Raw genomic sequence first — 24,507 nt, 5'->3', positions numbered from 1 at the left:
AATCAGCGTTATACCTACAAAATTTTTTTTTTCTTTTTTTTCTTTTCTTTTTTTTTCTTTCCCCCCCCCCCTCAGGACTAGTTTCGACGGTTTTACCGAACCATCATCTTCAGCTGCAAAACCGCAAATGAACAAGATAGGAAATAATGATTAGATAAGATAAGAAAGCCTGGACAAGAATAAGCAAGTGGCGCCATCTGTTGGCGAAACCAGAACTAAAACATAATTTCTCTAAAAGCCGAAGGCAAATTTGGATTGGAATTAGGATCGTTAACTAGAACAGAAAGAATTTTATGAATGTGAAATGCCTCTAGAAAATCCAGTTCTCCAATGGAAGATGTTTTTTGAATAATTTTGGCAGCAGAAAAATTGAAAGTGTGATTTTCGGACCAACAATGTTGAGCAACAGAAGACCTCTGTGTTTCCTTTTTTCTAACATATGTCTCATGTTCTTTGACGCGAAATTTTAAGGCTCTCTTAGTTTGGCCAATGTAAATTAAACCACACTGGCAAGGAATCCTATAAATACCCCAGGAATTCATATCCGGAATGGGGTCCTTGAGTACAGAAGTTGGAATTTTATTGATGGGAGAAAAAACAACCCGAAAGTTAAATTTCTGCAAAATATGTGCAACTTTATAGCTAATTGATGGAAAGAAGGGAATGACAACAGAATTTTTATAATCTCCTAAAATAAGAGTGTGGCTTTTAGTGTGTTGAGATGAGAATTTTTTAACTGCTTGATTAATAATGTTGGGTGAAAAGCCCCTGTCAATAGCTATTGCTTTTAAATAATTTAGTTCTTCATCAAGGGCTAGTTTGGAGGAGCAAACTTGAAGAGCACAGAAAACATAGGAATAAAATGAAGCTAACTTTTGTTTAGTCGGATGACATGATTTAAAGTGTGGTGGAAGGCAAACCGATGAAGGTTTACGGTAAACTGTAGTACAGAAGTTGGATGTGTTACGTGTGACCAGAATGTCGAGAAACGGAAGAGAATTGCAAGTCTCAAGTTCAAAAGTGAACTGAATAGCAGGATCAATAGAATTCATTGTTGAAAGAACTTTATTTAAATCATCTTTATTACCTTCAAACAGGGTAAAAGTATCGTCTACGTAGCGGAACCATGCCGGGAAGTTTAAAGTTTCAAACAATTTTGATTCATAATAATGCATGTAGATATCAGACAGGATGGGACTGAGGGGACTTCCCATGGTTAATCCCTCAGTTTGCTTGTAATATTTATTTTGGAAAACAAAATGTGTTTGTTTCAAACAGAGTTGAGTGAGAGAAATTAGCTCATCAATTTCGATGCAAGAGAAATGAAATTCGCGAAGTCTGGTTTCTAGACATCTTAATGCACCCTCCACTGGGACATTGGTGAATAATGATTTTACATCAAAAGAAACCATGAGTAAATTACTAGGAGAAATGTTTTTAACCTTTTTTACAAACTCTATTCAATTTTTTATGGCGTAAATGTTATTGTCTAATAGAGTAGAAAATCTAGAAACTAAATATTTAGCTAAAGGATATGAGGCAGTACCTAAATTTGATACAATAGGGCGGAAAGGAATACCACTTTTATGAATTTTGGGAAGAGCATATAATCTGGCACAATTCGCAACAGATGGGATAAGCGAATGTTTTAAGTTGCTTGAAATGATTTGCGAAGATTTGATCGCAGTTTTTATTTTGGATAAGTCCGAAGGTGAAGGATCTTTAGGGATCGGATTATATGGTCCTTCGTTTAAGAGTTTAGTGACACCATCGATGTAAGTGTTCTTATCCATGACGACTATCTGGCCACCTTTGTCGGCCTTTGAAATGATAATATCCGGGTTAGAATGAATTTCGCGCATTGTAGCTCTTTCTCTCGCAGTTAGATTTGGTTTCAAGGGTTTATTATTGAATTTCACATTATGAGCGATAAGATGCCTAATCATTTCTTTCTGTGAATCTGAAACTTTACTGAACTTGAAAGCTTTTTCGATAGGAGCCAAAATCTTTGGAATCGAGGGTTTACAGGTTTGTGAGAAGTTAAAATTATATTTTAGAATTCTCTCTCTTGTTCTTCTGAAAGACTAACATAAGAAATATTAACTATTGGCTTGATGTTTATAATGGGAAGATTTTTGAACTACTTGAACTGGAAGACTGTAAAAGAAGTTTTTCGAATTTAACTGCAAGGGTGTTTTTATGACGGTTAACTGCATTCTCCGTTCTAAACCAAGACTTTTGCTCAAGGCCAATTTGGATTTTGCATATCCATTATTCACCAATGTCCCAGTGGAGGGTGCATTAAGATGTCTAGAAACCAGACTTCGCGAATTTCATTTCTCTTGCATCGAAATTGAGGAGCTAATTTCTCTCACTCAACTCTGTTTGAAACAAACACATTTTGTTTTCCAAAATAAATATTACAAGCAAACTGAGGGATTAGGCATGGGAAGCCCCCTCAGTCCCATCCTGGCTGATATTTGCATGCATTATTATGAATCAAAATTGTTTGAAACTTTAAACTTCCCGGCATGGTTCCGCTACGTAGACGATACTTTTACCCTGTTTGAAGGTAATAAAGATGATTTAAATAAAGTTCTTTCAACAATGAATTCTATTGATCCTGCTATTCAGTTCACTTTTGAACTTGAGACTTGCAATTCTCTTCCGTTTCTCGATATTCTGGTCACACGTAACACATCCAACTTCTGTACTACAGTTTACCGTAAACCTTCATCGGTTTGCCTTCCACCACACTTTAAATCATGTCATCCGACTAAACAAAAGTTAGCTTCATTTTATTCCTATGTTTTCTGTGCTCTTCAAGTTTGCTCCTCCAAACTAGCCCTTGATGAAGAACTAAATTATTTAAAAGCAATAGCTATTGACAGGGGCTTTTCACCCAACATTATTAATCAAGCAGTTAAAAAATTCTCATCTCAACACACTAAAAGCCACACTCTTATTTTAGGAGATAATAAAAATTCTGTTGTCATTCCCTTCTTTCCATCAATTAGCTATAAAGTTGCACATATTTTGCAGAAATTTAACTTTCGGGTTGTTTTTTCTCCCATCAATAAAATTCCAACTTCTGTACTCAAGGACCCCATTCCGGATATGAATTCCTGGGGTATTTATAGGATTCCTTGCCAGTGTGGTTTAATTTACATTGGCCAAACTAAGAGAGCCTTAAAATTTCGCGTCAAAGAACATGAGACATATGTTAGAAAAAAGGAAACACAGAGGTCTTCTGTTGCTCAACATTGTTGGTCCGAAAATCACACTTTCAATTTTTCTGCTGCCAAAATTATTCAAAAAACATCTTCCATTGGAGAACTGGATTTTCTAGAGGCATTTCACATTCATAAAAATCTTTCTGTTCTAGTTAACGATCCTAATTCCAATCCAAATTTGCCTTCGGCTTTTAGAGAAATTATGTTTTAGTTCTGGTTTCGCCAACAGATGGCGCCACTTGCTTATTCTTGTCCAGGCTTTCTTATCTTATCTAATCATTATTTCCTATCTTGTTCATTTGCGGTTTTGCAGCTGAAGATGATGGTTCGGTAAAACCGTCGAAACTAGTCCTGAGAAAAAAGGAAAAAAAAAAAAAAATTTTTTTTGTAGGTATAACGCTGATTTTTGTTGTTTGACTTCTGAATTTGTACTGTATAATCATTATTACCTATATCGCACTTTATTTTTAATTACAAATACTGGGATTTCTACTTATACTGTAAAATATAACATTTAAAAAACATGGAAGAATCCAAATATTTCAATTAAAAGCAGACTTTATAAGAATTTATTTTTGCATTTAAGTTTAATTACAAATTACGCTTGGGCACACAATGAGAACTCCAAGATCCCTGGCCATCAATAAGACCTTCATTTTCCAAATTGCACGGATGAAGATTTTGATGAAAATGCTTTCTCTACATAATTAAACTACTTTTCATTAAAAAAAAATTGTAAATGAAAGCATGTTTCAGAACTATTCCAAAACAAGTGAGACTAAAATTATACAGAATAACCATCCTCTAAGGAGAGCAAAAAGAAGCATATATATAGAACTAGCATTAACAAATAAAGCAACAGGAAATTTCAATTTATGGTTGGAATAAAATAAATATATAATATGAAAGCAATAAAATTAACACATCATCCACATAAACTCACCGAAGCAGCACCAGAAGTAGAGCCTCTTCCTAATGCAGCAGAGTAACTAAGAAGATAATCTGTTGCTTGTTCTAGAGAATTGGTACTCAGCAAAGCTTCAGTTGCTAGTCCTCTGGAAAACCCCATATCTACGAGTTGAACTAGATGATCTTGATTCACACTACTATCATCTCCTTCTAGTAAGCGTCTACTACGTGTGACAATTCTGTTCGCAGAAGTAGCAGCAGATGCTGTACTTGATGGAGGAGCCTGTGAAACATATGCCCGTATTTCTTCCCTCTGTACCAATCGTTCCTATATTTGCAGTTAAAAACAAAATATTAAAAACTATCCCTCATTGTTTCTTCACACACATACACTATGTATTATCTAAGATTTAAATATGTAATATATTGCATTACTTACATACAAATAAATACACTTCAAAATAAAGTGCACTATACTTATTCCATGCAAGTAAATACATATTTTATTTACCTTTGCAAGCATTTTCTGTACACTTTTAAATAAAATATTGCACATACATTTAATATGTTGCATGATTACTGTGGAAAAGTAATCACACATGATACTGTAAGGCACAACAGCTTCATTATGTTTGGAAGAATTATCTCACTCTGAAATTCGACCAATTCATATTTTGGTTTAACTAAACTTTTCACGCATTTACCAATTTAATTATTTAAACATGTCCACGGGTATTTGAATAAAGCAAAGCATGCAAGGCTAACAGCTGTGCATGGGAAGCAAAGTCTTCATGGAGGTCGCCTTTCTGTGAAACTGGCTCTTATTCATGTTATAGATGGGTAAAACCACAAAACCCAACCATGCAGTCATCTTATGAGATCCATAAATATTTACAAAAATAATTAAATGCTTTTCATAAAAAACTGAGGGAAACAATGGATTTTTAGAAAACCCCACTTGAACCGGTCTGAATGTGGGGGGGGGCACCAAATGTTTGTGGAAAATAAGGCACAGTATCTGCAAAAGCTACCAATATCAGATGATGCAGAAACAAGCCAATGCCTTATTCTCTAATGACAGTTCATTTAAGCCACCAATCAGATTCAAAATGTTGGATTACATCAGTGTTTCTCAACCTTTTAGTATTCACGGTCCAATTTTTAATCATAATTTTCATCACGCCCCCCTCCCCACCGCACACAATAAAATGTATACAATCATAATATTTTTTGAGTATTTTGGCGCTAAACCTACACTATAACCTTAATTTTAATCTTTACAAATTATCAAGAATACGGAAATTTATTGACATTTTGCAACGGCGATCCTTAGCATTGAAAAAACAAGAATCCTATGCCTTTTTATTGCTCTTGTGTCCCGCCATGTCAGGCATTCTCACGGTTTCGCGAGAAGTTTCGATTTATCTGAAAAGCTTAAAAGTTAAGTTAGGAGTGTGCGCAGATGTGAACAAATGTTTTTTCATAGGGAGAAGGAGAAAGTTCTATGACGTCAATTTCAATTCCAGACAATCTCATTCCAGTCGATCCTTCTATCGCTATTGAATCTATTCTGAATGTGTATGTTATATATATTTTCGTGTAATTGCAATTCACCGTATTAAATATTCACGACAGCAGACTTATGCAGAATCATGGATAAATTTTTAAGCGCCCGTAAGCGAGCATTAGACGATAGACAAGCATCAACAAGTACACAGACGAGCGTGGTACCGAAAATAAAATCAAGAAAATATTCTCAAGAATACTTAAATTTTGGGTTCACTAGTACTGAAGTAAATGAAGAGGAAAGGCCCCTGTGTATCATTTGCTCAAAAATGTTGGCGGCAGACAACACGAAACCTAATAAACTGAAACGACATTTGGAAACACTTCATAGTGAGTATGTAAACAAACCCAGAGAATTCTTCAAATTAAAATTAAAATCATATGAAGAGCAAAAATCATTGTTTAAAAAAACTCTGTCAGTGAATGAAAAAACTTGAATTGCCTCTTACAAAGTTTCATATAAAATAGGCAGATGTAAAAAGCCTCACACCATTGGTGAAGAGCTTATTTTGCCAGCCGCAATTGAGAATGTAGAAATTATGCTTGGAGATAATTTTGCAAAACAATTGCAGTCTATACCTCTTTCAAATGATACTGTTGCCCAGCGAATTGCTGATATAGCTGAAGATGTAGAGTGTCAGCTTTTCTCGAAGTTACGTGACAAATTGTTTTCAATACAACTTGATGAGGCAACAGATAGTAATAAAGATGCTCATTTCATTGCCTATGTTAGATTTTGTGATGATTTGTCACTAGTAGAAGAATTACTTTTCTGCAAACCAATAGAACTCAAAGCAACAGTATTCGCATTATTTGCTATCTTAAATGATTTTATGAACGAGGCAAACATAGAATGGAAAAATAGTGTCGGAATATGCACCGATGGTGCTCGTTCTATGTCCGGAAGTATTCAAGCACTTGTGAAGCAAAAATCCCCACAGTGCGTCTGGACACATTGCATGATCCACAGAGAAGCTTTGGCTTCCAAAGAAATGAGTCCTGGTTTGAATATTGTGTTAACTACGGTTGTAACCTTAGTAAATTATAGAATAATGAGACCCCTGAAATCAAGAATCTTTTCCGCACTTTGTAAAGACATGGGTGCAGTATATTCCGCGTTACTATTTTATTGCGAGGCAAGATGGTTATCACGAGGGAAATTTTTGCAACGTGTTAATGAATTAAGAGAAGAAATTGCCATTTTCCTAAAAGAGGAAAACAGACTGGAAGCTGAGAATTTTCGCGATAGTTTATTTGTGATGAAATTGAGCTACATGGTCGACATATTCGAGAAATTAAATAACTTGAATCTTTAACTGCAAGGAGCAAATACACATATATTGGATACGAGTGATAAAGTAAATGCTTTTTGTAGGAAATTGGAATTGTGGAGCAGAAATTTAAAGCAAGAAAACTTAACAATGTTTGCAAATTTGAATGATTGTATTAAAACTTACAAGGCTGAAGAACAACATGTAAAAGTTGTTTTTGTAACCTTTGAAAATCATTTAGCAATGCTAGCAAAGAATTTTAAAAAGTACTTTCTTGCTGACGACAAATTGATATCAAGTTACAAAAGGGTGAGGGATCCATTTCAAAATACTCCCGAAGGAGTCTCAACTGAACAGGAAGAAACCTTCATAGACTTCATGGCAAGCGGCGAAACCAAAAGACAATTTAGTAATAAATCACTCTTTGAATTTTGGGCAGGAGTGGATGATGAGTTTTCTGCACTAAAAACAAGGGCATTTCGCATTCTACTACCATTTTCAACATCTTACCTTTGTGAAACTGGATTTTCTGCGATTTCTGTGGCTTCTTTGAAGACAAAATATAGATCTCAGCTAAATATAGAAAAAGAACTGAGAGTGTCTATTTCTAATATTAAACCCTCCTTCGAAAAACTTTGCTCTGCAAGACAGGCCCAAGGAAGTCACTAATAATTATTAAGTTTGTTTTTAATTTAGTAAGTTGTTTTAATTTAATAAGTTAATTATTAAATATGTCGAAATGTATTTTGTTTTGTATGTGTGTGTTCTTTCCTTTCAGTCAATCAATTTTTTTTAAATAACATTTTCTCTTGGATATGCTCGCGCCCCTTCTGCCCCACAGGTTCAGAATCACTGAAATAGAGGGATTTATAAGCAAATCTCCCACTTTCAATTTTCTAAAGAATTGGTGCAATAACATTAGAATTCAATGGATGATCATGAGCTAACCTTTATTTCTTTAAGAATAATTTAATTCATTTTTCAAAATATCCTGCTAAATAGCTCTTAGAATTGGAAAATAACATCGTTTTTCGAGCAATAATTTATTTACTACATGCTGAAAATACAACATTCTGTAAGCAACTAATGTTTATTAACTTCAATATGAAACTACTACAGTAAAAATATAATTTTAAACAAAACAAAACAAAAAAGAAATAAACCTCATATCATCCTTGGCTTCAAACGACAACACACCTTTTCGGTACTTCAAATGCTTTCAAGGTCTACCTGTTTTCACTTTAAGCGTAGAAAATGTTTTCACCTTTTGTAAATCTTCGTAAATCTCGGTGAAGCTCGGTATCACCACTTTTTTAGCCCAGGACCACTTTCTTTAACTTAGTCAGTTGTTTTAATTTAATAAGTTAATTATTAAATATGTCGAAATGTATTTTGTTTTGTATATGTGTGTGTGTGTGTTCTTTCCTTTCAGTCACTTTGTCAGGACTTGTGTTTCTCTTGATTTGCTTTGGAAACATGAATGGTCCTGAATAGGAACAGGGAGCTTACTCAAGCTATGTTCAGGAAGGTGTGAAGTAGACAACACAAGCAGGAAGGGTGAACGAAACCCTTTATTTTCAATACTTTACAGGTATTTCCGAACCTCGGAATACAGAGACCAACCACTTGTGGTCTGAACGTAAAAATATAAAAACTACCAAGTAAAACTCTAACTAAAACCTAACTTTGAATTAGTATACAAATGCCTAGCACTAAGACTGGCCTTTATTTAAAAAAGGTACGTATGTAGTACGCCAAGCTGCTAAAACTACGATACGTCTGCAAATATCAAGAGAGCTAAACCTCTAGCCTTAAAGGCAACCAGAAACCGAGTGAAAACTCGTAAAACTACAGTGGCAAGCGGCTTGCTTCCTAAAACTCCTTCTCTCTCTCTCTTGGCAAAAAGTCACAACTTAAGTACTTGGCCTTAGCAAGACAATTTGCATAAACAAGTTAAAGCATTTAATTCCGGCCAGAAGTAGAAAATAAGAAGTGATAGTACAATTTTAAAATAAAATAGACGTTAGTAAAACTTAGGATCCTTACAACTTAATTTTTGTAAATAAAATTTTCTCCTGGATATGCTTGCGCCCCCCAATTAGTGTGCTCACGCCCCCTAGGGGGGCGCACCCCACAGGTTGAGAATCACTGGATTACATGATATGAAAGGAAATGACGCACAGAAATGTATATAGAAGATATCTTTGTGGTGGTGGGGAGAATCTGTAAGGTATCATCATTAATTGATAGACTGACGGATATTCTCAGCTACTAGCTCTAGACAATGGCATAATGACAGTCAACTGCTATTTGTAGAGAGGTTACTAGACATCATGTTTTCAGTATGTAAGTTCCACGATACTATATACTGAAAAGCTTTTTCTTTTCATTCATGATATGGTGTATTAATGGACCAAAGCATACGATGATTCTAAATGGTGGTGTGTGGTAGTGGATTTTACGGTACACAACCTGAAGTGATTACAAGTGCCAAATCTGTTAATTACAGCAAATTAGATACAGGTGACACCTACTGCCGAATGCTAGTTTAAAACAGGCGATTTATAAAGTTAAAAGAAGTAATAAAATGATGAATGCTCACATAAAGTTACTTTTAATTTAAATAATGCTGTCAGATGTGAAACAGGAGTAAGATCATAAAACATCAGATACATTAAAATACATAGACAACAAAAAGTCAAACTAAATAAAGACCTATCTTTCCCAGATACTGAAATAAATTAGCACTGGTCTCTTTCTTAACAAGTCAGGAACATTAAACAGCTTCAATTGAAGTCTAATAAAAAGAGAAGCACTGACACAGCACTATCATAATGAAAACATACAGGTTCATTCTTGATATTCAAAAGATAACAGTGTGTGACAGAAGAGTGACCAATAAGAAGTTAGGATCTCTTTACTTCGTCTCTTCAGTTTCTAATGGATGAATTCCCATCATTCCACTACAGCTTTCAGCTTGCTATTGAACAGCGATTCCTTACTAGCTGCCACTAATTTAGGCCTTTTCCCTAATGGACCTGTGGATAGCCATAAATGCAGCATGCCCACTGCAGAAATCAACATCAGATTAGCTGTCACATCTGCCAGCTCATTTTGCTTGACCCCCTACATGACCACGAACCTACAAGTATAGAATTTGATATCCACACAGCTGTAAGTTTAAAACTTCAAAAACTGCAGAACTATGAGTGTTGGAAAATATTTCTAAAGCTTTAAACACAGTATACTATGAACTTTCTCTGGCATAGTTTTGAAATGAACAATAGTGCATAATACACAGCAGTTAGATCAGATATCAAGACTGAGCAAGCGACATCATCAAGTTGTTTTTAATCCATCTGTATGTAAGAGAATATGGCTGTTATATTTATGTATGTGATAAAGAAAATGTTTTTGCGCAGTCTTGTTAATTTTTCTTTTGTGATGGTGGAAAACATCAAGAATCTGGACTTGTGTATACTCCCAGTTCGGGATTTCAAAATGCTCTACTGCTCGGGTGAACTCATCCTGAAAGAAAAAGCAGACAAGATAGTCCTGCTTCAAATAGGTCACGAAGGAAATATAGCTTACTAAGATGGTCAGGTTGAGACAACATATTAAAATAATGCAAAACAGACAATTTTTCATGCCTCAACTGGAGAGATTTATAACAGTCAACATGAAGGTTCTCGACAGGAGATGTTCTGAACACTTAAAAACAAAATCGCAGATCTGTTGATTAACTAGATCTACTTTCAACAAAACTGAAGACCATGAAGAGCCACCAACAACAAAGCCCAATCAAGAGAAGAAAAGTGATCTATCAAAGTGAAATAAAGAGCACTGATCTGAATTCCAGGTGTTCACCAGGACTTTTAGAAAGGTTTAATATTCTAGTATTCTTTAAATATAGGACATGAGGAAGGAGGGTCAGTTTTCCATCGAACATAACACCTGAAAACTTTACTATGGAATTCCTGATTCATGAAAATGTAAATCAGTAGGGTTGCCACTCAAACAAGAGAGTAAAATTCCCCGACTTTTCCAGCTGCGTTTTAAGAAATTTTCAGTCTAACTGCATAAAGCGTGTAGGTTGTGCTGAGAGGTAAATTAATTATGGTACCACTTGAAAACACAAAAATTTGCCAATTACATGACTTGCATATACTATATAAATATGTGTATAGTTCCCCAAAGAATTACTATTATAGCTAAAATAATTGTTTTCTCCACTGAAGGCTGATTAGAATCTGCCCAATCTGGATTTAGAAAAAAAAAAAAAAAAAAAAAATTTCGTCTTATAAGCAGGTTTGCATGAAGGCCAAACCAAAATATCCCTTATTCTGAAGCTTTTCCTATGGTCAATTTTTGGTCCCTCTACCTTATACAGTCAAATACCGAAAATCCTCCCATTCCTGAAATCCGCGTTGCCTCTCAAAATATAAATATTTAGTTTACAGAATCTGGAAATCGCAACATGGAGTACAAAATATCGAAGAAAAAATACTTACTGGATAATGACGTCATAATTACTGAATAATAATGAATCATAATGGAAATACCAAATTATTGACATCATGATAAGAGTTTTCCCCTGCCTCCAATCTACATCAAGGTACAATTAACTCTTCTTTCAAGTTCACACTTCACGTTCTCGTACTTTCTGAGCTTTGTTATTTCACGAGATTGTTTACTAATGTCGTTTTTTTATCCGGATATTTTGTGGATATATTAAGAATATTTCAAATTTCAATGCTTTTTAATACAATGACAGATAAGAAATGCACTTGTGATTTTACTGCTTGCGACGTAAAAAACGTAAACACGTTGCATTGACGGTAATGAAAAAGTGGAAATTCAGCTAAAGATGTAGGGAGGTGATATACCGAACAATAAAGAAAAGCTGTTGAAATTTTACAGCAACAGTGATTCTAACACTGGAATCCAAAAGCGTTAAATTAAAGTTAATTACTTAAAAACTGAATTACAATAATCAACGATATTTTAGCATATGTAGTTATATTAAATGGTTAGCCCATATGACCGATTACTATCTTCATATTTTGCTGCAAAATGGAAAATAAATAAATTATTAAAATTTTAGTTTATGCTGCTTCCTTGACATGATTTTGAAAATTGTTACAAAGAATATGTATTATTAAGAAGGAAAACTTCTCGGCAACAGGTGTGCCTCCATCCCAACGTAGAGGAAAACAGCTGTGCATGCCCAAAATATGTCACCAAAGTTCAAAGGTCATGTTTGTCAAGAGCTCATAAAATGAATATCATTTCAAATTTCTTTAAACTTTAAAGGAAAAGAAAATATTTTAGTACAAGTAAATTCATTCTTAGAGTAGTTATTTTGAGCCAAAAAAACAGCAAAAATCCGAGTTTAAATTATTGCAAAAAGTCAAGGAAAATGTTTTGTCAAGGAACAGTTCTTCTTAATGCATTCCTCAATTTCGTATACATATCGTGGAGGGAGAAATTCTCACTGCCAGTTTCCGGCACCAAATCCCTTGGCAAATATTTCCCTCCGCTTTCTAGCGGCATAATAGCAAACTGATTTACAGTGTGTCTGTGGTTTCATACGAAAATGGGAAGGTATTTCCTTAGTTCAACATGCACTTGCGAGTCTCTCGATTCCCAAGGTTACTGGAAACTTGCTTTCTCTAGACAATTTAATTGGAGCTGCGAAAATTGGCTCTACGCCAGCTACCCAAATGACGCTAACACGATACAAAACTCCCCAAGAAAGTGATCACTTCCAATGTTGGCAAAAAACTTGCTTTTCTGGGGGGATCGCCATACAAAATTACCTGACTTTTCAAGATTTTTACCAAAATATTTTAATTCCCTGACTTTTTGTGGTTTTCCAGGTAGCGTGGCAACCCTGAATCAGGTTCAAGATAGAGATCTCAATTTCTACACGAAAGCAACGTGGTCTTCTGCTTTGAAACATAAGTCCTTGTTTGTCTCACCATTCCTGAATCATGCTCAGAGGGAGCTGTAATTGCCTTTCAATTTGTCTCATATATGCCCCTTGACACTAAATTTGTTGGTCATCAACATATAAAGATACTAAAACATTGTGATTAGTTTATTTCTGAAAATTCTGAATGGTAAAGATATCCATCAAACTGACAAGCCTGCTTACTGTCTTAATTCATTCAGCATGTACGAGACTTTACAGGAAGATAATCTGTAAATTAGTCTTTTCTGAGAAAAAGCTCACATGCTTAAATCTAAAATTGCATGCGTGCATAGATATACACACACATTTTTTTATTTACCTATTTCACAGTTATTTATTTAGGTAATTTGCATAAACGGAAAAATAGCCATCTAAAAACACAGCATATTTGAGAACTATAACCAAACTTAAGAGAGATCCTGAAAAAGAAATATTCTTAACAGCTAATGTATTGAAAATTTAGTCAATGAATGAATGAAAAAAAATTAGGAATTCCTTATACTCACACAGCTTAAAAAAAAAAATAGAACTGAATTTTAAACAACATACATACCATAGTATAGAATACATATATATATATATATATATATATAATGAAGTCTATAATTCAACACACAGGATGGGAAAAAAGGTTCTTAACTGTGTGAAAGACCATATCTGCTATGTTAACCAACAAAATAAAATTAATCAAAATACATTTATAAATGTGTAACTTTACTGTTTGTGCAGACAATCTATGTATATTAGTTAAGTATTATGAAGAAGAGGTAGGAAATATTTTCTGACTATGACAGGTGAATGAATTACATTTAGCTAAGTATCTCATGAATAAAAAATTAAATTAAATAAAAATATATGTATAATAAAATTAGTTACATTTAATTATATAAATTTAAATATTAATATAATATATATATTAATAATAATTTAAATATAGTTAAAGTTAGCTGAATATATTAAATCAGATCCCTCAAATCACCCTCGCTTAGACTTTTCATAATTCCACATGCAAATAAAAACAAGTCAAAATACAGAGAATAGTAAAATTAAGATATATATGCACAAATTGAGAAAAAAAATCCCCCAACATAATTATATGAACTTACTTTTATTTCATTTTCCCCCTTTAGAAGATGGCATATTATAGTTAATATAGAATCTGCAATCCTTTCTCCATAAACAAGCAAAGGTCTTCTATCCCACAAATACATAATGCTTTCAAAAGCTCTCTATTTATAGGAACATATTAACAAAATGATAAGCAAACTTGACAAAATGCTATATTATGATTCAATTATTACAGAAGTTATTCACAAAGGGAGGATAAAAAAATGTGGATATGAATTCCACATTACCTTATGAACGTGAATTAAATACATAACAGGGTCAAAACTTGAGCTCCCTTGTTGATTAAGCTTGGATGATAAGGTATGTGGTGACTCTAAAACAGTTTTTGGATTTACAAGCTTTTCAAGAAGCATCAACCATGCATCCAAAAACTCACCAGTTCCATCTAGAACAGAAAAATTAAAATACACATGGCACACTCTTGCTTTTATTTTTACAAAATTCTATCAATAATAGATCTGAAAGTTAGACATAATAGAGCAACAATAATTTACTGATTATCATTCCTCTACTATGACAGACCTATAGTGCACTTTAATTGAATTACACAAAGCAATTCTGTGAAATTACTGCTGCCAATTCTAGGCTGAATTTTGCTCAGCTCTAAGAAAATGAGCTTCCAGCAGCAATGCTTCTAGGTTTTCTCACTGTATACCAATGGCTTCCTAAATTCTTTCACCAGAAAATTGTCTATTAATTAGCAAAGGCACTAGAATTTAAAAAACAAAGAAATCCATCTTTAGCTTTTCGAACAGTATGACCAGTATATTTTATCGATATTTTGAACAAATTTCAAATCAAATCTTAAAACAAACTTAATGCAGACAAAGATAAGTATGACTAAAATAGTGTTTAAAAGGAAATATTGGTATAAACCTTTCTGGCACACTACCTTTTAAAGTTGGATTAAAAAAAAAAAGGCTTAGGCATAGAGGAGTTCACAAGTAAAATTTTGTGAAGATAGCACTAATCGTTTTAATTCTGAGGATGTCCCCGAAGCCGACACACTGATTGAATACAGCTTCGAAAAGCGTACTGAAATGACCATTGCTGGGAAGCATGTAAAAGAGTAAGAGATTTTGCCTACGATTAAAAAAAAAAAAAAAATTAAAATTCTGAATACCATAGCACATTTAGCATTACTCAGGGAGTGCCACGGAGAGACCTGCAACTCTACATCCCCTCTAAAAAGCTCTTTTTCAGTTATACAGTGATTACATGCACATGAGTGTGGGGGAAAAAAAGTGACTTCAGTATATGATATTTACATTATTTATATTTCATATTTAAACTTTAGTCTATTTTTTCATGGTGGTACTTTTCGAAGAAAGTGACACAACTTTGGAAAAGCACAACCAAATATTGCATGTTTTGCACATGTACCGGGATCCACTATCTGAAAGCAATTCGTGTTGCACTTTCAGTGCTAGAGAAATGGTCAGCCCTCTCCGATATCTTTGGAAAATAATTAAACATTCAAAAAAATAAACTAATATTATATCTACAATTAGAAATTATAAACTATAAAACAAATTAAATAAACATCTACAACTTAAAACTATTAAAAGCAGCGAAACTTTGAACGAAAGCGAAAGAGAACTGCTCTAGTGAAAAACCAAACAGCTAACTGATAAAATTACTGTTGACCTTGAGGAAAATAACCCCAACAATTTGTTAGTTGATAATTGTTAGTCCCCACTGAAAAAAAGAGAGAGAGAGAGAGAAAAGAAGAAAAAGAAAAACAGGAAATGAGACACAGATGTGGACCCACCTTTCTGTTTGTTGTCAATGGACTGACCAATGAGATGCAGAGAAACAAAGAATACACAGTCTCTCAGTTCCCCTAGTTTATCAGTGAGACCAGTCTAGGCACACCTGGGGTTCACCGTTCAATTTTAGGCAAGATTTGAAGGCAAAAATTTAAAACTAATGTAGAATAAGAAGACTAGCATAGAGCCAAAAAATAACACAAATTTCTTCTCAAGCAATTATTTTTATACCCTAAAAAAATCTGGAAGATTTCTTTGAAAAATGACGGTCTTAAAAAACTCAATATGGCTAAAATATATGGACTGTTTCATGTTGAGCTGCCATCTACTATAAATAAAGAAGGTTCAGAGTAACCTATAAATCGTTTTTCATTCAATTTTTCTGTGCATACAGAAGAAAATTTTTAGGTATGCCGAGACCAGGCACATCGTGCCACAAAGGGTTAAATGATCAACCGGAAAGCAATCTTAATAAAATTTTGCACCAAACTGTGAAAAATATTAACTCACTCCTTGGACTGAAATACAAATATTAAGAAAATTAAATAATGGGGAAATTTTCAAACCATACAAATAAGCTTATGGGTCAAGAAAAATATCAATTTTCAGTGTATTCTGAACTTTTTCATGAGTTTAAAAAAAAAAAAAAAAAAAAAAAAATGAAATGAGCCGTTTAAAAGAACTGGTGCTTGATGTGATCCCATTTGTCCACACCTAACTCGATATATTAAATGATGAGGGGGGGAACACAACTATTTTAATCTAAATATAACCAGAAAAAGACAAATAGGTACCTTCACAGTGCTTTAATTAAGAAAAGGCAAATATATATTCATGAGCTGTTATTCATAAAGTCTAATGTAAAAATTAATTTTTAAACTGCTCATAGCATTTCTGGAAATTATTTGAGAAATGCTGTACTTCTAACCTTAATACTTGAAAAGCAGCTCTCACGGAAAGAGAACATAACAATGTTAGACTGACATTTGGCAAACTCCCTCCCCCCCCCCCACACACACTAAAGAAAGCAGCTTTAACCCCTTCGTGACGACTGTCACGACTATGTGCCAGCAACGAACACACTCACCTCCCGGCCGACACGCAGGCGTGACACAGCATTTTCCCGTTTACTACCGACTGTCACGTATTTGTGCCTGTGCCCTGGAATGTTTTTCAAACTATAATTTCTGCCACAAGATGGCACTGTATGTCCATATGGTTACATGAACATTAGACCTTCTACTCGAAATGAAGGAAGCATGACTCACATACACGTTTTTGATTATATAAACAAACGGGGAACTAAATGTTTCCGAATGGCGTGATTTATGACGTCTCTTTAAATCACACTTTATTCGCACGTGGTAGTTGTTTATTGTAAGTAGAAGTTTTATATGCGCTAAAGCGTTGAGTATTTTGGTTTGCAGTTCAGTTTTTAGCAAATAATTAGATCTTGTTAGACGTGAATTCTTTCTGTTTTTACCGTTGCAATGTCGAAGCGTCAAAAATGTTTAACAGAGCATGAAATAGCAGAAATAATGCAAAATATTTCAGATATTGATTCTGAAAGATTAACTGAAAGACATTTTCCAAAAGTTTGTTCAGAAGAGCTTGATAAGAAAATGAGACGACGATGCTTCGTTTGTTCACATTCCCGGAAAAATCCTCCAAAACGGCAAATGAGTTATTACAAGTGCAAGGAATGTAACGTAGGACTGTGTGTAGATCCCTGTTTTTAAACTTTTATACGAAAAGAGAATTTTAAGTATTATATTTAGTTTTCAGATGTATAATGTTAAAATTCATAAAATGGTGAGTAATTAAAATTAAATGTGTAAAATATGCATTTAAACAAGAAATAAGGTAATTAAAAGTATATATATAAAAATATCTAAAAGCATAAGCCATTTAAATACTCTATAGAGCATTATTAAACAATGCGTTGATACTTCGGAAATTTCATGGATTTAGGCTTAGTAGCAAAAAAGCTCCCGACCCTGGAGAGACGCTCACGTAAGACACTGCCGGCCTCCGCGATAAGCACGCGTTTTCGCTACCCGGCTCGAAGGGGTTAAATGTTTTCATGGATTCCCCTACCCCAAGCAGCAATAAAAAGAGGGAAATCTGCAAATATTTTGCTTGCTTCTGAAGAAAATGGACCTGTGTGAGGCCGTCCTTGCAAGCACGATGGGGAAAGATTTAGGTGGATTTTAATTGTTAGGAATTTTACAAAATTTTTTCCCTTAAGTACTGTAAAAATCATAAAAAAAAGCTGAAACTTTTTCTACGCTGTAATATTCACATTAAAAAGATAACTTATATCAAACAACCAACATACCTTCTACAATAAAAGGTAATTTAATTTGTTTCAAACTGACAGATTATTAGTTTATTTTTAAAAAAATATTAAACATGATGTTCCAAAAGAGGAACATTGGCAAGTAAAAGTTTAATAGAACATAAAGATGAAAACGGATACATAGTGGACATGAGAAAATAAAAGTAAGGTAACTTGGAAGCTCACCAACTCGTTAAAGTAAAGCATTAATAAAGTTCTCACAAAAGTCCTATATTTGAGCTTTCTCAATAACGCAGATAGGTATCTGCACAATAAACAGTAATAATGTTACTATTAATTTATAAAATAATTCATAACAATTCTTTACCTGAAGCTAAAATAGTATATTTACACATCCTTATAGTAATCCATATTTTATTAATGAATACACTGTCTGCTCAAATGCTTAGCATTCAAATGCTTATAGTAATCCATATTTTATAAATGAATACACTGTCTGCTCAAATGCTTAGCATTTAAGTAAGTATTATTAGCACATCCATAAATATGAGAAAGTTATTACCGGAAGAAAATACCCACCAGTATAAAATACTACGAAACAATTTCTATAAAATTTTCCAGATAACTGCATTACAAGAACTTAAAGAAAAAAGTAACGCATGTTAAATTGCATATATCAAATGGAAATTAAAAAACGAAAAAGAATTTTTACTAGAAACTAGTTATTCATAACTGGCATAGGAAACTTAACAAATTAAACAGTCAAAGCTATATTTCAAGCCTCCAGTAATATAATATTTTCAAAAGGAAACGCATAAGTGGGCTAATCTGCCTCCATCGAAATTTTTATACATAGCCAGCAATTTGGGTAATCTATCACTTTCACACACCAAAGAAATTGTTAATATTATTCATACTCACAATTGCATGATGATGACCAGAACTTCCACCTAGTTATCACAGCACATTTATTACCCTTTTTTTCCTAATGGAGCTCCATATCCTTTCTTACAGTTAATGATCCTAAACATAGCACTCAACAAATGACAGTTATTTCTGCACCAGTATTTGGCAACACAACCAGGGGACTGATTTAGAACCACAGGAAAAAATATACTAACACTGATTTTGTATAGAGATTTTGCATCCTTCTTTATGTTCTTCAGTATGAAACAACTATAATTTAAAAATTTTAAAAAACATACCAGGTAATTCTGGATGCTCCAAGCCTTCTTCTATAGGAACCTTATTCCCACACGTTAATGCCCAATGAAATGTGCTGAATGGAGAAAAAAATCAGCATTTTATAATTAGCTACCATATCATCAAAATTATCATATATGTTTTATTAAATAATTCATCATTACAAAATGTTATAACAGAAAGTTTTAACAGAATATCAATTTTCTAATCCCTAACTCATGAAGTTCATTTCTAAGTACAGAATAAATATATATTCCAACCACCCTTTAGAACATATGTATTTTACTCAAAACCCAACTCGCATGCGAGCCTGAACACATGTTGACTGAATTTTTTTTCTTGGAGCAAATCATTTAATGACAATTATAACAAATCAGTTTCTATGAAAGACCACTCTGTTTTACTTCAACCTTCATGTTGCAATGTTTACCTAAGCAGTGAAAATTAATGAAAAACACCTCTCCTCCCCAATGGTGTAGTCCTGAATATCAAACTGGCTTTCACCTCGAGATGGTTAAAACTACTGCTTACCTACGTCTTAACACCAAAGGAACTGATATTACAGTTGAAAAATAAAAGTATTTAACAATGCCTTATATGCTAAGTTAACAGGCATGCCAGGTATCAGTGCAGTACAAACTAAGCAGATACTAACTACCACAGAACTGTGCAATAAAGAACATAAAAGTACTCAAAGTAGAAAGTGTTATCTAAAGCTAAAGAAGCTACTGAATAGATATTTCCATTAACCATTTGAGTGTGGTGAAGCACTAGCCAAAAATGCGTAGAATAAAGAGTTAATTAAAAAGTTATAGTAGCTGCTTGCTACTATAATTTTTTAATTAACTCTATTGCATCAAAAGGGAACCAACCAAATCTGTTTTACTCAAACATAAAAAAAAAGCCTGTGTGTACGAATTTCTCTTAAAATGGTTTTGCTTCCCCAATGACAAGTAGAATGCTACAGCACTAACAATAACCTACCTTAGTGACAACTTCTTTCTTGGATGCTTTCACCACAGTGTGGTTTCTCCTTGTGACAGGATTGCAACTTTGGGCATCAATAGCTAAACATTTACACTTACATTTACAAAGGAAAAAAGAAGGTACATTAAAATAAAAGAATTACTTTCAGTTGCTTCAAAAGAATGATTGGTGTGTCATTTAATAACTTCCAAAAGCAATAGGCAATGCATTAATTGATGGGAGGAAAGCTCTAGGTAGAAAATGATTCAGGTGACCTGCCTATGTCTGAATGGTCAGACGTTCTGGGAAACTTCACATGCAAGAGTTAATTGAGAGCAGTTGCAGTCAATTGTAGTTTTAATTAATATCATTCAGTTGTGGTTTCTAATAAGATAAGGATTAATCTCTTAGGCATGATGTACTACAACTGTGGCTCATTCTAGTGGGTTATGTTTGAACTGAAGGATTGTTTTCAAATGTTGTATTTCACACTTTTGTCTTTACATGCTGCAAAACCACTAACTATATGCAGACAGAATATCAGTTTTTGGTTTTGATATGCCAGGATCAGATATAAATTGTTACTTTTTACACACTGCACTGCTATATCGTTTACATGTAATTCACATTGAAGTCTGCCCCATGCAAAATTTACCCATGCCTAATATGTTAAAAATAGTTTTAACTGTTGTAAGAATTGTAAGAGTTATTTAACTGTTGTAAAAATTGTTATACTGACAATTACAAAAAACACTTGGTCAAATTTTGACTTATCTGAAAGTGACTATGATAGAGTGTAATAACTGAAAATGATAGACAATAGCAGTTTGGCACCATCAGGGCATTCAGATTACAATCTGAGCAGTAAATTCAACTTCTTAGTGGATTATGTCAATAAAACTTTTTGGGAACAATACACAAAACAACGCCAGTTAAGTATAGATGAATCATTAGTTGGTACTCATTGTCACTCTACTTTAGCAGTATCTTCCCAAAAAAAAATGCCATAAATTCTGGACCAAATTCTGGATGATTTGAGATTCTGCTTGAAACTACTGTTTGGGATTCTTTTGTTAACAAGTTGCAAAGTCAAACAATGATAAAGAAGAATGGTGTCGGATATGTAGTACTTGAAAAATTGTTAACACTAGAAAATTACTTGAATAAAGGATACCATTTATTCATAGATAATTTTTTCAAAAGCCCTCACCTTGCAAAAGCACTGTTAGAGAAAAACACATATCTAACTGGTACTATTTGGAGGAATAGAAAACATATTTTGAATTAGGCAAAAATTTGCAAAGGCCGGTCAAACAAAGTATTTCAAAAGTAACATAATGCTTATATGCTCTTACCGAGACTAAAATTCTGTGGAAAAAATATCCCGCCACATTAATTTCTACAAATAGTACAATAAGTTAAGGATAAACTAACTATTATTCACAATTATTTCAAGTTTATGAATGGACTTAATGAATTCAACAAAATGTTATATATACAACGTGATGAAAGATAAAATCCAAAATACTGGAAAAAAGCTGTTGCTCACATTTTTGTCAGAACAGTGCTTAACGTATTTGGAACACTGTCTGGGTAAAAAGTCAACAAGACTATAATCTACTTAGAGCACAACTGATGCTATTGAGAAGGAATGGTTCAGCAACCGAAAATACTACAAGACAATCAGTAAGTAAAAGTTTTCTTTAGAAAAACTGCATCAGTGAAACTTGCAACAGTGTGAGGTACGCAGTAAAGAAAAATGTTAAGGGAATTAAATGATCCAACTTAATTTGCCCTACACCTAAAAACGGAATTCATGGAATTTGAACAGCAAAACACTCTTCTATTAAGTGAAAATAAAAAATATTTTTGTTGGTAAAAATTACTCTTTTTATATAAAAATTAGAGTTATAACCATTTCTATTATCCCCTCCCCCCCAAAAAAACCAACACATTTCATTGCACACTTTCAGCACACACACAAGCAAATTCTCCAGCACTGTAACTGTTAAACATAAATGGAAACTGCACATTATCATCCTTCAACTATGCATCATAAAATTACTAAAACGACATCTGCCGTGAAAAACTTGTGTCCAAAGCATACAAAATATAAAAAAATTGCCCACTGAATATTTTCTTATTTGACAATTTAGAGTAGGAAAAGAAAGATTAGAAAAACTCAAGTACAGATCCCCAAGGGGGGGATTTTTTTTTTAAACTTTCATATATTAGAATTTATAAAATATACTATTAGTTAATATAATCACCTGAAAAATATGAAGACGCAAGTAAAATTCAAAGAGACCCAAGTAGCATATTTTCTTATATGCATTCCCGTTAGATTTTTATTTAATATATGTTCTTAGAATTATCTTCATTGATGACATGATCATCAATGAAAGATGTGTTTCAAAGCTTGAAATGCTCAAATTAAATTCATTAAACGCACAACTACAAGACTGAACCTTACTTTTTACAAATTAGGCAACTCTTTTAAGCAACTATTTCTGCTCATGCAATAGTAAGAATTAATGGGCCAAAGCTATACTAGGATGGATTTGCTGTCAGGCTGAAGTAGACCTCGAGCCACAGCCTACTCATTTCTTTATGGTTCCATACAGCACTAAGAAACGAAAAGAGATCTGGTAATCTATTCTGCTTCCACAGAAATGAGATCTGCCGTAAGCTTTTTCTAAATTACAAAAAGCATTCAGCTTCCATAAAATGAAACGAACATATCTGTCTTTAATATTAAAAAATCATACTGACTCTTCAAAAACAGTAAACAATGAAAAAATATGTCAGTGTTACAAAATTTAAACACCAACAGATAATGTAATACTCAATGCTGACTTCAACTATGAAACTACACGACTAATGAAAGGCTGCAACACAAATGACTAAAATATTTTTAGTCCAAAGGAGCTGTTAAGTTGGAACACAACGCCACCTATTGGATAGGGAGAGAAACTCTCACTTAACCATCTGGATTGGGCTAAGCAACATGCCAGAGCATGTAATAGATCTGAATGGAGTTAATTACTGTTAATAAATTAATTCATTTGCTATACAGTCCACTCATTAGTTTAGAATCATAGTACATGGACAGCACAGACAGAGAAATGAACAAAATGCTGGATAGAATAGATAGAATATGCTGGATGGAACATTAGATAGAAATAAAACTTCGTTAAAAGAGAAAATAACTAGGTTAGAAAACGTAGTGAAAGAATATGATGATAGTTCGAATAGAAACAAAATTCAAATAAAGTATAGATCCCTTCAAAGCATTCACATGGATACTAGAAACTTAAGTAATAGATATTTCGAAAGCATTGACGAAATAGATGTCACAGCCATCTATGAAGAAATCGCCGAAATGGAAGAAAGAACGGAAGTTCTAGAGATAAGAATTATGGAAATTCTATCATCTATCACACATTCTGAACATGAAAATGATTGTAGTAAATTTGATTCTAAAGTACAAATACGTTTGCCAGAAATACCAATTCCTAAATTTTCTGGTAAATATATCGAATCGAATAATTTTAAGCTTCAATTCAAAAACATCATAGCAAATAACACTCAATTCAATTCAGAAACTCTACTATTTAAAGGCTGCATTAACTGATGAAGCAAAAAATCTTGAAACTGTTGATGATACTTTCAATTTTCTATTTAAATCTCTTCAAGATAGGTATGAAAACAAGCCTATTAATTGAGACGCATATAAAGTCAATAATGGATTTACGTTCTTTAACATTTGAATCGTGTAAAGGGATAAGATATGTAATAGACAATGTTACTAAAAACGTTAGGGCTTTGAATGTTTTAAAATACGAGAAAAATTATTTATCGGATATTCTGTTATTAAATATTGTACATAAGAAACTAGATTTGTGAAACACGCAAACAATTTGAATTAAACATTAATGCTACAGAAGTTCCTACGTTTGATGAATTAATTTCATTTTTAAAAAGAGATATCAGTTATTGGATAACATTAACTGTAATGCTAATAAAGTGAAATATCCGTTAGAAAAAAGTTCGAAATCAAAGGCTCTGATAGTTAAAACAGATAGTATTTTGACTTGTGTTATATGTAAAAATAATAATCATCCACTACAAAAATGTGATTCATTTTTTAAATTAAATCCAAATCAAAGATATGAAATAGTTAAAAACC

At 33.2% G+C, this 24,507-nt stretch overlaps 1 protein-coding gene across 2 annotated transcripts in view; it reads right to left on the bottom strand.

The window, feature by feature from the left end:
* HUWE1 (HECT, UBA and WWE domain containing E3 ubiquitin protein ligase 1) overlaps positions 1 to 24,507 on the bottom strand; it is a 595,188-nt gene that overhangs the window by 363,864 nt on the left and 206,817 nt on the right. For both annotated transcript variants that reach the window (XM_085806998.1, XM_085806999.1), the window contains exons 31-34: positions 19,355 to 19,428; positions 14,309 to 14,466; positions 14,060 to 14,182; positions 4,177 to 4,470 (exon numbers count right to left, since the gene is read on the bottom strand). In XM_085806998.1, coding sequence (XP_085663124.1) covers positions 4,177 to 4,470; positions 14,060 to 14,182; positions 14,309 to 14,466; positions 19,355 to 19,428 — 649 coding nt within the window. The remainder of the gene's footprint in view (positions 1 to 4,176; positions 4,471 to 14,059; positions 14,183 to 14,308; positions 14,467 to 19,354; positions 19,429 to 24,507) is intronic.

Source organism: Stegodyphus dumicola, chromosome X1, assembly GCF_044657685.1.
Source record: "Stegodyphus dumicola isolate Sdum_Otavi_A_Nest chromosome X1, ASM4465768v1".
In the NCBI taxonomy this organism is placed as follows: Eukaryota; Metazoa; Arthropoda; class Arachnida; order Araneae; family Eresidae; genus Stegodyphus; species Stegodyphus dumicola.
This window is presented reverse-complemented; position numbering and strand designations above follow the sequence as displayed.